Here is a 14,405-nt window from a genome sequence, read left to right as displayed (position 1 = left end):
CCCATCGAGACGACACCTCCGCCCAAACCCCCCCACCCCAACTCCTTCTTCACACATGATTGATGTAAGAGCATCAGCACCATGTCGGCTACATCGCTGCAGCAACGCCGAGCCAGCGGCTAACGCCCACCGTAGATTAGCAGAGGAACAGTGAGGGAGACAGGCTCCACAGGTGAGAGATTTCTGACATAATCGGAGGGGTAGGCCTGTTTACTTGTCATGGCGCTAAAGGCACTTTGTCTGTTATCAGCAGCTGCAAATGAAAACAGACATCAAAACAACGTGAGAATCAGTCTCCAGGGTGTGGGACTTTGGCACACCAGCACTGGGGGATTTACACCGCTTCTATTACATCCATCCAGCTGGCCGTCACAATGCAACTCGGTGAAATACACGGTTTGGCAACGCGCTTTGCATTACTCCGCATTGCAATTACGTGAAATTGCGATATACTGTAACTTTAGCGTTATGTTCCAATTCCGAGGTCCATGCAGATGGCAATCAATGGCAATTCCACAATACCCATGCAACAAAAGCCTGTGAATCATCGTTGTTATGATGCTTGTTATTGATATGTGCAATTTCGATGCTGACTGGGAGCATAATCTTCCATCTGTAATCATAGAAGTAACCTGAAATGTAATATGGCTTCATAATTTAGCTTTGGATGGTTATACGGCACAATGGCAAGAATAATTTAAAGTGACTGTAAAGGGGCTGGTAATAATCGTAAATTGTCACAGAGGGATGTATCCACTACACATCCACCAAATATCCATTCAAAGCAATGTAAATAACTGCAATAACACACATTTCAAGTCAGACATAAACCCTGCACTGAAAACAATGTCAGGATTGTATGGGCGTGGTCTGGAATACCTGACCACCCCACCTCCCTCCTCAGCTCCTCCCAAAATACACCACCCACAAGTCCATTGTGTTGGAGAAGGAGGGACACAGGAAGAGGTTGATAGAGGCCTTGAGCTGAAAGAGGTGAAAAATAGCTAAATTAAAACTCCACACAGACAGGCCCCAGTCAGGATTCCAACCCTGGGCATTTTCATTATTGGCATTTTGGCAGACACTCTTATCCAGAGCGACGTACAGTTGATGAGACTAAGCAGGAGACAATCCTCCCCTGGAGCAATGCAGGGTTAAGGGCCTTGCTCAAGGGCCCAACGGCTGTGCGGATCTTATTGTGGCTACACCGGAATTAGAACCACCGACCTTGCGTGTCCCAGTCATTTACCTTAACCACTACGCTACAGGCCGCCGTTTTGTGTTACACGACTGCACCAGCATATAGTGCACACCACACATCTCTCTAAAAATCTCTATATACAAATTTCATGAAACTATGGGAGGAGATATTCAATGAGACTAGTCATAAATGATCTGGACCTAATTGCTCAGAGTCTGGTAATAAATCGAACTTCACCCATTTAATCCCCACATAGGAATAAATGGAAACGCTTAGACTGATATAAGTCAATATTGCAATGCATTTGGTTTTTCTAATGCTTAATACATACCATAATAACCAATAACAATTCAGAGTCCATTCAGGGATTTACCTTTACAGTCATTTTAAACAAATGGTGCATTTTTTAATTATTTGATGGCATGCACGGTTCATTGCTGAAATGCAGAATTTACATTAAATTACATTCGCTAAGCAGACGCTTAGCGAATCCAGAGTGATTTAATAAAGTAGAGAACCTCAGTGCTATGCTCAGGAATGTAAAACTGTGATATCATAATCATCAAGTGCCCATTGAGAATTCACACAGGCTCAAAACCAGCTCTCGGGTTAATCAAGCATTACCGGCCACAGGTGTCAGAAGCAGCTTTACCCATAATCCTCAGCGCGACTCAAGGCAGACAGCTACAAGTACTGCGTGGGCTCACTCCGAAAAATCGAGACCTTAGAATTACAAGGTTCTAACTGACATTTTTGATGAAAATGAGCGCCATAAATATATTGTTTATAGTTTTACACAAAAATACTGTTCATTAAAAAGTATGAAAAAAATGGAAAAGTATCTGTTTGGAGCCCATTCACTTCTTCTAATCTATGAAGCTCAATGTCTCAAAACCACTCACAATGCAGATAGAATCTTGTCATTCTAAGGTCACGAAATATATCCTCCTTTCCTCAACAACTACCTCCTCGTCTCCTACCCAGGAGGGGGGAGGAGATGACTGGAGGAAAGGAGGATGCATTTGTTCAGGTATTGGGACGCACCCAATGGGGGGCGACATGGGGGGACATGTGGGGCGACATGGCTCAGACAGTAAGAGCAGTCGTCTGGCAGTCGGAGGGTTGCCGGTTCAATCCCCCGCCCGGGCTGTGTCGAAGTGTCCCTGAGCAAGACACCTAACCCCCAAATGCTCCTGACGAGCTGGTCGGCGCCTTGCATGGCAGCCAATCACCGTTGGTGTGTGAGTGTGTGTATGAATGGGTGAATGAGAAGCATCAATTGTACAGCGCTTTGGATAAAGGCGCTATATAAATGCTAACCGTTTACCCTGTACTGTAAGTCTGTCCGGGGGGGAGAACGGAGCTTGGCCTTCACCCGTACAGGGTGATGTAATGTTTCCATTTGCCGACAGGATTCCATCAGTGAACCAGGTCACTCCATCAGACCATTTCTACATCGTTAACAAATTCTGTTAAAATGTGCTGCCGATTTTACGATTCTCTGGAGCTGCTGTTATGACTGTTTTATTCGTTATGTTTTTTATTTTAAACGGTCGGACGAGATCCACGTATGTGTCCCTGCTCTGACAACCGTAAAACGAGAGGGGAGGGAGTGGTAGGGGTCTGACGGAGATGGAGAGGGAGCCGGAGAGGAAGAGATAAAATGTGGGGAGATAACATCGTTGGGGCCTCAGCGCATATGAGCAGGGGTGGCTAATTTCCGGTCCTGGAGGCCTGGTGTGTATCCGGCTAGGCTTTCGTTTCCACCAATTACCCTCGCTAAATGAGCTAATTGGCTAACAGTGTTCCTATCGTAGTTTAGACGACAGTAAAGCCTTTCATATAGGGACACAAAAGCAGTCTTTACCCCTATTCGGATGGGATTAGTTTCCCACATTTTTTTATTTTAACCGAGGCGGTGTGTGAAAAACACAGATATGGTTGATTCGGACAGGATTCATATTACTGGATCTATGATACACAAAATTGGAGAAAATAGTCTGTCTGAATAGGGCTTTTGGCTTTCATTCATTCATTCATTCATTTATTGAGAAATGTAGCTAAAATGCAAGATTGCATAAATGTTAGGGCTAATTAAGCAATTAAGGCCAGAAGTTGGCTTGGAAGCCAGAAACAGGTATGGCCCTTGTTGCCAACCTCAGGCCAATAGGAAACAGGCACAGCTCTCATTCTCCACCTCTAGCCAATAGGAAACAAGCATAACCCTCATTCCCCACCTCTAGCCAATAGGAAACAAGCATAACCCTCATTCCCCACCTCTGGCCAATAGGAAACAGGCACAGCTCTCACCTCCCCACCTCAGGCCAATAGGAAACAAGCACAACCCTCATTCCCCACCTCAGGCCAATAGGAAACAAGCATAACCCTCATTCTCCACCTCTGGCCAATAGGAAACAGGCACAGCTCTCACCTCCCCACCTCAGGCCAATAGGAAACAAGCACAACCCTCATTCCCCACCTCTGGCCAATAGGAAACAGGCACAGCTCTCACCTCCCCACCTCTGGCCAATAGGAAACAGGCACAGCTCTCACCTCCCCACCTCAGGCCAATAGGAAACAGGCACAGCTCTCACCTCCCCACCTCAGGCCAATAGGAAACAGGCACAGCTCTCACCTCCCCACCTCAGGCCAATAGGAAACAGGCACAGCTCTCACCTCCCCACCTCAGGCCAATAGGAAACAGGCACAGCTCTCACCTCCCCACCTCAGGCCAATAGGAAACAAGCACAGCTCTCACCTCCCCACCTCTGGCCAATAGGAAAGGGCACAGACCTTGGCGATGGCGATGGCGCAGGCGTGACCCCAGATCTCGATGAGCTGCTGCTGTCCGAAGCGGTAGTCCTTCAGCAGTTCTGTCTGTATGGCTGCCGCGTCTGCCTTACTGCAGGGGGGAGACCAAGGTTACGGAGAAACGTGTCAGAAACGTATGCGCCCGCAACTCTGTGTGGGCGCGTTTTCAACAATTCTTCACACTGGAGTCACTTCACTGCATTGTGACTCACGTTGCGCTGCCTGCTGCAGCTAGCTAAGTGTACGCAGAGGTCAAGATCGCATAGAAATAGATTGAAAGCGCATACGTGGGGTGGCTCAGCTTGTTACGGCAGCGCTTTTTAAAATGGTGTACCGTGGCACTCTGGGGTGCCAGCAGATGCGGATAGGTGAGCAGTGTGAAAAATCCTTTAAAAAAAATAATTACGTTCTACAGAAGAAAGCTTGTGCTTTGACAGGATCCTCTTGGGGGGTGTATGACAAAGCAGGATTACGCAGCTAGCTGGAGAAGTTCACTGCGTAAAACCCAGAGCCCTCCCAAACCTGGATCACGGACTGAAGTATAAACAGCTGTCCTGGGGTTTAAACTTATCTCTCTCTCTTTTTAAACTCTGTGAACTAGTCCAGCTCACTCAGTAATCCCGCTCTGTGACATACCCCCCCTGGTGTTGACCGCAGAATTGTTTCGAGATTGTGACACAGCCAGGTGTTGTGAGGACAGAGGTGTGAGTTGCATAGCGACCAGGGGCGGCCATTTTGGAGCGTGTTGCTTCAGAGCTGCTTCTCATTCCTCACATAGCAGCTGGTTCTGTTCCGGTCTTCTTTGAGCCCCGTTCTCTGTTTTTAGCTCCCCGAGTCTCCAGGGCTGAGGGCAGACGGCAGAGCCACATGAACGGGGCACGGCCTGAGAACTGGGGGCGGCGGCGTAGTACCGGATAATGGTTAGGGACAGAGGTGTAAAAATCCAGGTTCAGAAAGTACATGTCCTCCCCGGTATATTTTTTAATAACCTGGATTTGCTAATTAGCACAATTCTTGAGTCAGGAGGTACCTTAGGACTAATTAGTGAAATCAGTCGGCTGCAGTTCATGGGTGGAAGAAACACAGGGCAGGACTTGTGTACTTTCTGACCCCTGGATTTCCACCTTAGGAAATAAGGCTGATAACCAAAAGGTTGTAGGTTTGATTCCCAGACACTGTTGTACCCTCGAGATAGGGGCTTAACCTGAAATGGTTCAGTACACATCCAGCGATATGATTGGATACCGTGTAAAAATGCTAAAGCTGTGGAAGTGGTATGTTGCCCTCAATAAGACTGTCTGCCAAATGCCTGACATGTGATGCAACTGGAACCTCCGTTTCAGGGCTCACACGCAAGGATGAGTGACGAACACCTCAGAGTGTGAACTAACCGGGGTGAAGTAACGTATCACACTCATGTCATATCAAGGTGAATTATGCTGTTACACCTGGAGTGGGTTGGAATCACACACTTTGGAAAAATGGGTGAACTGTAAGAATGTCAGGAATTCTGAGTGTAAATTAGTTGAAGAATGTGAAGCCGCTGACAGGATTAGCTTTCTCTGAAACATTTTTCATACTAGATAAGCAAGGCCATCATGACTTGAACAATATATTCTGGATAGTTTGATTGTGTTTAAGGCAGCACTTAAAATAGGCAAAAACAAATGAACAAGCCAACAACATTTTTGAACACTTGATATTGGCCAAAATTGGTCCCATTTTGGTACAAAAAGACATAATTCTCTTTATTCTTCTATTGGGCACATTTTACATTTTGAGAAGATTGTACAAGACGTAATTTCCCATTAAAAAGACATTAAAACAAAAAGCAATGCAATTTGAATGGAGTTGGACTTTAGGATAAGAGGATTGTTCTGGATTTGAGGTATTTGATCGAGGGAAAGAATCGGAAATGAGTTAATGAGATGGACCCAAAACACATCTTTGAAAAGCGATTGTCTTCTTAGTATGTGCCTGAAGGTGATGTTATATAATACGGCATGTCTTGTAGCTAAAGGGCAGTTCCAAATGTATTAGCTTCTAACAAATTCAAGACCTTCTTGTGAGGCATCTGTTATTACACCAGAGACACCTTGTGGATTCTTTATGCACTGCTGTGCTGCTTTTTCATGTTAATTTGGGTACCTTGCTGACATTTAATAGAGATAAACGGACACACGTGTTTTGATATGATAGTAAGGCCAAACATAAAGGCAATCTATAAAGGGTTACAACATATTTAACTGGTTGTTAAAGGTTATATGTTCAACATTCAACATTCAAGAATTCAATGAACTACTAAGTAAAAAATAAGTATGGTATTTTAGATGGCACCTGATTTTAGGTGCCGGCTCCCCTAGCACCAGGTTAATCCGTGTTGTAGTGAAGTCCTGAATCACTGGCTTATTGGCCAAAATCCTACAAAAAATAATAACATTAATAAATAAATAAAAATAATGCCTGTTCATCAGTTTCATGAACAAGATTTCTGAGTTAGTTACCAACTGAGTAAAACCTGGAACAGCTCGGTGCAGTTATCCAGCTAACTCAGTCATTTTTCTCTGGGAATCAGTGCCCTGCCCTGCTACCCATCTCCTACATTTACAATGTATGCTTTATTGAGCCCCGTAGTGTAGTTTCTCCTGACTACACAATCCCTTGCTCATATCCATTTAGATTCCCCAGGGCATCACGGGAAAAAGCCAGTTCTCAGCTGACCCTCCTGGTTACGAAAATAAAGTAAAATATGAAGTGACATATTGGATGAGCACATCAGTTTTTGTAACAATGGGGTGAGCTCAGCTAAAACTGTTTGCTGAACCGTCTTAAAAAACAATCCTTTGAAGCAAGGGATGGGCAAATCCATTCCTGGAGAGCCATTGAGTGTGCCAGTCCTCATTTCCCCCAGGTGTACGATGTTTGGACATGGGCAATGTTTCAGCGCAGTGTTTTGACAGGAATGTGGGAACAGCCAGCTTTTCGGGAGCTTATCATGCGGCTTGGCTGAAGTGCGAGAACACGCATATGTCAGGGCTAGTTAGATAAACGAGCACAAGTTGGCAGGAGATGCGGAGAGCGATACCGGCCTTCCTGCCCAGCCCTTCATTAAACTGACTGCGCCTACTGAGCCAGGCTTAATCCGATTCTGTCTCGGGCATATGCAGTGCAGTCCGAAAGTATTTGGACGGTTGGTACAATTTTCTGTTCTTTTTCACTCCGTACTCCAGCACGTTGGATTATTTGAAATGAAACGGTGAATACGGGGTCAAAGTGCAGACTGTCGCGTTGAAGTTACGGGCATTTACATCCACGTCGGGTGATCCGTGTAGGAATTGAATCCGTTTTTATACACGGTCCTCCCCATTTTAGGGGACCAAAAGTAATTGGACAGTCGGTCTCTGAGCTGCACTTTGCGCACAGTAAGGACTTCATTTCATCCCGATTGGCTTTATTCAAACTGATGTCTCAAGGCTTCTAGCGGAAACAGAAAGGAATCGGGGAGGAGATAATTGTTTGGCCTTTAGCTCGAGTCTGACCAGAGACCATGGGACACAGATTACTCGGCCATCCAGGTCAACGACATAATCTTCATAGCGTGTTGCCAAGGCAACCAAGAAATTAATGAATAGCACGTGGGTCAGCACATCGCTTACGGTAAACATCGATCAAGGGGAAACTCATGAAACACGTATCTCAAGCTCCAACGTATGTGTGTGTTCATGTTTATGTGTGTGTGTTGGTGGATCCCTCAAATGCTTGTCGAAAACCAAATTCATATACCACCAGAGAACTCCTATCACGACACAGATCTTAGAAGAGCATAGTATTCAATACATTTTGCAATCCTTCTTTGTGAGCCCATCCCAGCAGAATGGACATCGGGCAAGGTACCCAGGTAACCAGTATTAATGAAAAACAAACGCTATTTATAATAATAATAAAGCAAAAAGAGATCATTTTACATCGCATAAGCTTCACCTTCGATGAGGACGAGCTGGTACTTCCTCACCTCAGGTTTATTTTTAGCGCTTTACTGTAGCATACAGCATGTCTTTTGTTATTTGCCAGTAGTGGGTAGAAGTCGCTACAGCTTGCATGCATAATTTACACAATACATTTTTTCCCAGGTTTTGCAGTGACAGAATGACAAATGCAATTGTTCATGATTTTTTAAAATGTTAATTTCAAATCGCCCACAGGTTTTAACTTAAGGATATGATCTTGCTCTTTTAAATTTAACCTGCGGGATCACCAGGCCAACCACCTCCCTGAAAATCCATGATACCACTCGCTACATTGGGCAATATGAATCTATCCATCTGTGCGTGTGTGTGAGTGTGTGTGTGTGAGAGAGTGTGTGTGTGTGTGTGGAGTGAGTGTGTCTGTGTGCGTGTGTGAGAGAGTGTGTGTGTGTGGAGTGAGTGAGTGTGTGTCTGTGTGTGCGTGCGTGAGTGTGTGTGTGTGAATGAGTGTGTGTGGAGAATGTGTGTGTGGGTGTGTGTGTGTGTGTGTGTGCATGGAGTGTGCATGTGTGTGTGTGTGTGGAGTCTGTGTTTTCGTGGAGTGTGCGTGTGAAGTCTGTGTGTGGAGTGTGTGTGTGTGTGCGTGTGTGTGTGGAGTGTGTGTGTGTGTGTGTGTGGAGTGTGTGTGTGTGTGTGCGTACTCCCAGCCAACACAACATTTTTTTCACAAACCTAGCAAAAAAATACTTCATTTTATTTAAGCATTGTGGTGCAAAAGAAGTGCCCCTTGTCAGTGGCAAGGATAAAGGAGGGCTCTGGGACCCTGTGGCCTGAGATGGCCCATGATCCTCTCTGGGAGATCTGGTTCTGCACAGAAAAGTCTGTTCATGCACGAGCCCTTGTAATTTAGACTGTTGGGAAAAGTGATTAGGCTACGCATGCTTAACCATCGGGAAAAACATATTTATTGACTTAATGCCATTATGTTTTACATATCGTTCAATACGCAAGCTCATCTCGATCATGGGTATTACGAGTTCTTTGTACAATAATCAGTGATTACGCACAGAGCTGCAACCTGTCATTATGTGTGTAGTCAATGTCCTGACATTAAGAAAGCGTTTGTGTTCAGCCTGTTTACATTTCACTTTGTTTTGTAGTACTGAGGAAGGGCCTTTGACCGAAACAATTACTGTCTTGTCATTTTTGTACTGGGGTAGCACAATGCTACACTAAAATAAAAGATAATTTTGTTCGCTCAGCTCTTTTAAAACTTTATTGACTCCTCTTGGATTTTTAGTGGTATGCAAGTTTTCTACCCTGATGCTCTGATATTTCAAATGAAACTTACCCTACCGCGTCAACCTTTGACATTGGACGGTATCAGATGATATTCGACGCAGAACCTTGCCACATTCATTCAATGCGATAATATTGCCGCGATGTTGCAGCAGCGTTGTGAGAACATTTCGTGCTAGCAGATCTAGCGCTGGGCTAGCACAGAACCCTCACACAAAGGTTCCCGCGTGGCTCTTACAGGCTGGTGTGGATGATGGATGGGTGCCCCGCAGAGCTGGATGAAGCCAGATACAGGCCCCACCGTCAAACAAAGGCCTTTGCTGGGCCTACTCTGTCTAGAGGCTAAATTCCTCCAGGTTCGGTGCCAGCCTGGAGTCGAGCGGACAGAGGAGCGCCATATTGTTGAAAACACAACCCAGGGGCCGTGCAGGCCAACATCTGTTGCAGCAAACAACGGCGACGAGCAGGGAAGACCCCCCCCCCTTCCCTCCCCCCTCCCGAAACTTCTCATTAATTTCCCCGTGTGACGCCCCCACCCCCCTGGGCTGCACATCGCACCCTGTGCCTGTAATCACATCTCTTAATGAGCCTGTTTACTGAGACGTCTCAGTGCACAGGACTGCACCCTGCAAACTAACCCTGAGGGACTGCTGCTGCTCTCCTGTGCAAAACACACACACACAGAGGAACACACACGCATGCACATACAAATGCACACAGAGGAACACACACACAAGCACAGGCACGTACACACATGCACACACACACAGGAACATGCGCACACAGGCACGTACACACAGGAACACGCACGCAAGCACAGGCACATAAACACACATGCAGGCACACACACAGGAACACACATGTACACAGATGTACACACACACAGAGGAAGACACGCACATGCACATATCGATGGGTTTATCGTTCGTGCCAGAGCCACGCACAGTGCTGGGATATATGGCATGAAAATATTTCTTACGGCTTTCCGGAGAGCCCTGAACACTGAGAGCGACCACATGACATCTCCTCCTTCCCGCAAGTGATAATTAGCTAAACAGCCCCTAAATCCGGAGTCTCGCCATAAACCCTCTTTTCTATGCAAGTTTGCGGTAATTACCCAGCTCTTAAGACAGCTAAATAACGGCATTTCCAGCACTTGTCCAACTGCCACTCAAGGGAGCCCAGGGCGCGGCATCCTGATGTGTGGAGTGCCATTCACGCTCAGATAAAGTCGAGCGCTGTCCAGCGTCACAGACTCATTAGGCTCAGAAGAAAAGGGACGGAGGGGGGGGGGAAGGAGGGGGGAATCTGGCCGGTTCTGTTTCCATCATCCATCACTCCCCTGGCCCGATTAAGCTTCAGTTACAATAATTCTGTTCAATGAGCAAATTCCCTCAAGAGTGGACCCTTGAGATAATCAAATAAATGATATTTCACCTGGTATTCTGGGTTTTTTTTGTCGTCTGTCATTTCCACTTTACACCAATTAGGTGGGATAGTTTAATTACACTTGACAGCAGGCAGAACGGCAGGGACATAGAACACAGCACCAAGCTTTTAATTAGATTGCACACTGAGCACTGCCTTTATTTCAAGGTTCACCAGATAATTCTGGAAGAATACAAAATTAGAATTTGTCACTTGTAGCAATTTTTTTTTTAATGGATCACAAGTAGTGTCCAATAAGTAGTTTAGCAACAACCATTTTAATTTGATTCCAATCGTACTAACACCACAGAGAGTTAATTATAAGTTAATTACAAGTTCATTAGTAAGCTCACGGTCCAGAACTGGTATTCCATAAGGACGGAAAGCCAGGTATCTCAGTTGGATTGTGCATGGAGCACCGGTCCATGTGTTAATAAGGAATATCAAGAGTATGGGATCTGGTCTAGGATTATGTTTTCCCTAGACTTATCCTAACCTTATCCATCATGATAAAAAGCCAAGACCCTTAATCTGAGATATCTTACATCTTAACATGAGCCCAGCGCTCATTTGTACTCCAGTGTGCTCAATACAGAAAGATGAGGCTGTGATTCAGCTCCACCCTTGGCCAGCCAATTCAGGGTTTTTCACATGTTCATTTGTGTACCTAAAGGAGGGGTTTCACCGCAGTAAATGCACACCATCACAGGGCATTGAATCACGGTCATCTGATTACAGTAGATTTACTGTAGATTTCTTTGTGAAGATGCATTTCTGTTATATCCATTCTACCTTTTTCCCCCATTCTCATCTTGTTGGCCAGAGGATGGGCTCCCCCTCTATAGCCGGTTCCTCCCGAGATTTCTTCCTATTGGGGGAGTTTTTTTTTACCTGTGTGTGTCTGTGTGTCTGTGTGTCTGTGTGTGTCTGTGTGTCTGTGTGTCTGTGTCTGTGTGTGTGTCTGTGCGTGTGTGTGTGTGTGTGTGTTTGCTATTTGGGGGTTGATGGCTGGCGTTTGCCCTTCTGTTACTCCGTAAAGATTCTTTTTGACAGTCTTCTGTAAAAAAAAAAAAAAAAAAAACCTATACTAATAAAATTGAATCAAATTGAAGTCGGATACTCGCGCAGCAGAACAAAACGCTTAGAGAGGCGCTGGCAGCCAGCCGCACCGATTTCTCGACAGACTCTTGAAGTCATAAAAGCCGACAGCAGGTGCAAAATGGCCGACCGCTCAGCGGGCGGCTGCAAGGTCGACCGGCACACCGGCGGGAGGTGAAGGAGGCCGGGAGAGAGGAAGAGCGCCGCATTCAGACATCAATAACGGAGCGCAGAGCGCAAAGATCGGCGCGAGAGGGCGACGCAGAGAGAGGCCGGCGGGCAGGAGGGCTTAGTATGGATTAAAAGGATTAAAAGCCAAAGGAGCTGTGGTCAGGAGGTCGTCTGGGGCAGCCGAGCGCATTTCATTGGCTGCGGAAGCACAAAGATTGCGAGGAAGAACTTTTACCTTCCATTTCTCTACATTGATCGGTTTGTCATACTCCAGTTTCAAGGAATAGTAACACATTGAAATTGCAATTAACTTGTAGTTTTTTAACTCTTTCTATACTCGTATTGACTTGACTGTTCCGGGTTTTTGATTGTATATAGGGCGATTATTAACTTAGAATTCATAAGCTTTCAAGTCACTAATAATTGTATACTGCTTTTAGAGGCACTATCACAAAGCTGCTTTATGGTGGAAATGGAAAAGGATATTTGACAAAAAACTAGATCTGAAAACTAGGCCCCCAGAAAGCAAGCAGTTGGGGTGAAAAGAAATTACTCAACAAAGGCAAGAAATCTCAGTAGGAACTTGTATAGCTATAGAGGGGGCCCCTCCTCCACTGGCCACAAAATAATCAAGGGAACCCATGCTGAGGACCCATGTAAAACAAATAGTACACTTCAGTATACTTTAAGTATGCCTATTTTAACTTCAAGTACACTACGTATTAAGAAATGGCATATTCAGTGTACTATTTTTAACATCTTGGTGTGAATAATGTATGGGAAAACACTGCCATTTATTAAAGGGATTCCTGTATTTCTCTGTAAACGTTGGCAGCAATGTCAAGCTTGAACGAACGCAATTTCACAAGAGGAAGTAATCGACACCGTCGATCCGAACGGAGTCCAACCGCATTGTCCGCAGCTGCGACGAAGAAAGGGCCAAACGGCACAATAAACAATGGCCCTTCACCAACCGTCCTCCATCTTGTTTACCCCTGTGAGTGATGATGTTCAGGACCTGCGGCCCACCTCCAGACGGCAGGTGGGAGGGACCGGCAGCTCAAGCCTTCTTCCCCCGCTGTTTCCGAGACCGGTGACCAAATGAATGATGTTCATTCAGATCCACTTGGGGTCGGAACGAGGGGATTTGTGTCCACAGCGTCTGAAAATTGCATTAAGCCTCCTGCACAGCTGGCTAACTTTGTAAAGCCTTCTCAGGCCTGCCACACGATGACCAGAAGCTGGGTTGAGGATAAAATGTGCGGAAGATTTAACTGCATTTATGCTTTTTTTTCCTCTTTTTCTTTTCTTTTTCTCTCCCCCCTCCCATATACAGCCAGTTATTTGAGTATAACCTCCATAAAAAACTATTTTTTTAACTCTGAAGAGGGAAATTGATAAATGAATTACAGACCTGTGTCTCTTTGCTTCAGAATTCAAGGACTTTTGCACCCTCTTAACCACCAGTGAACACAAGTGTCAGAGTAACCCAGTTGGCGCGAGGTGTTCGGCCCATTTTCTCCCAGATTGAATGCTCGTCTCCAGCTCTCCCTGACCTCAGATGAAAGTGTGGGTAAGTCTATGTGTTTGAGAGCCTCTCGCTGTGATTATGAGGCTCTCTGAAAGGACCCGACACCACTGGCTGTCCGCACAGCTTCTCTAAGCACACAATCCCTCCTGCACCCCGCTGGTGATAGAACAAACTTCATCTTATGGACAGTGGTGACAGAGGGTATTATTAAGAATATGTGACTTCAACTGATTAACTACATGTACCAGGTACATAATCAGACTCAAAAGAGTCTCTCAGGAAAGACTTGCTGATTTTTGTCAATCCAAAAAGATATGCATTTTACCTGTATTTCCCAATTTGAAAGCCCTACTTTAACAACGGTCACCAAGCTGGTCTATCATCAACCCTGTTCCTGGAGATCTACCATCCTGTATGTTTTCACTGCATATGGTAGATTTTGCACACCTGATTCTACCAATTAGCAGCTCAACAGGATCTCTAGCTGTTGAGTGAGGTGTGCTTTGTTATGGTTGGAGTGAAAACCTACTGGACGGTAGATCTCCAGGAACAGGGTTGATGATAGACAGGGAGACAGGGAGATTCTTGCAGACGTAATCAAGCAGCCTGTAGCGTAGTGGTTAAGGTACACGACTGGGACACACTGGGTGGTTCTAATCCCGGTGTAGCCACAATAAGATCCGCACAGCCGTTGGGCCCTTGAGCAAGGCCCTTAACCCTGCATTGCTCCAGGGGAGGATTGTCTCCTGCTTAGTCTAATCAACTGTACGTCGCTCTGGATAACTGTACGTTCCTCCTGCAACTTATTTCCACCAGGGCAGTTTTTCTTGCTACAGTTTGAGTTTTAATCTCTTTGAGTTTGAGTTTAAAATTTAGTCTTTCCTATCCGTCCTGCATTTTC

General features: G+C 45.5%; 1 protein-coding gene across 1 annotated transcript in view; it reads right to left on the bottom strand.

Annotated features, from left to right (window-relative positions):
• Window positions 1-14,405, bottom strand: part of yjefn3 (YjeF N-terminal domain containing 3) — a 52,203-nt gene that overhangs the window by 12,234 nt on the left and 25,564 nt on the right. The window contains exon 2 of the mRNA XM_061239693.1: window positions 3,995-4,103. Coding sequence (XP_061095677.1) covers window positions 3,995-4,103 — 109 coding nt within the window. The remainder of the gene's footprint in view (window positions 1-3,994; window positions 4,104-14,405) is intronic.

The sequence above is a fragment of the Conger conger genome, chromosome 4, assembly GCF_963514075.1.
Source record: "Conger conger chromosome 4, fConCon1.1, whole genome shotgun sequence".
NCBI classification, from domain to species: domain Eukaryota; kingdom Metazoa; phylum Chordata; class Actinopteri; order Anguilliformes; family Congridae; genus Conger; species Conger conger.
The sequence above is the reverse complement of the archived record's forward strand: the minus strand, read 5'-3'. Positions and strand labels throughout refer to the sequence as shown.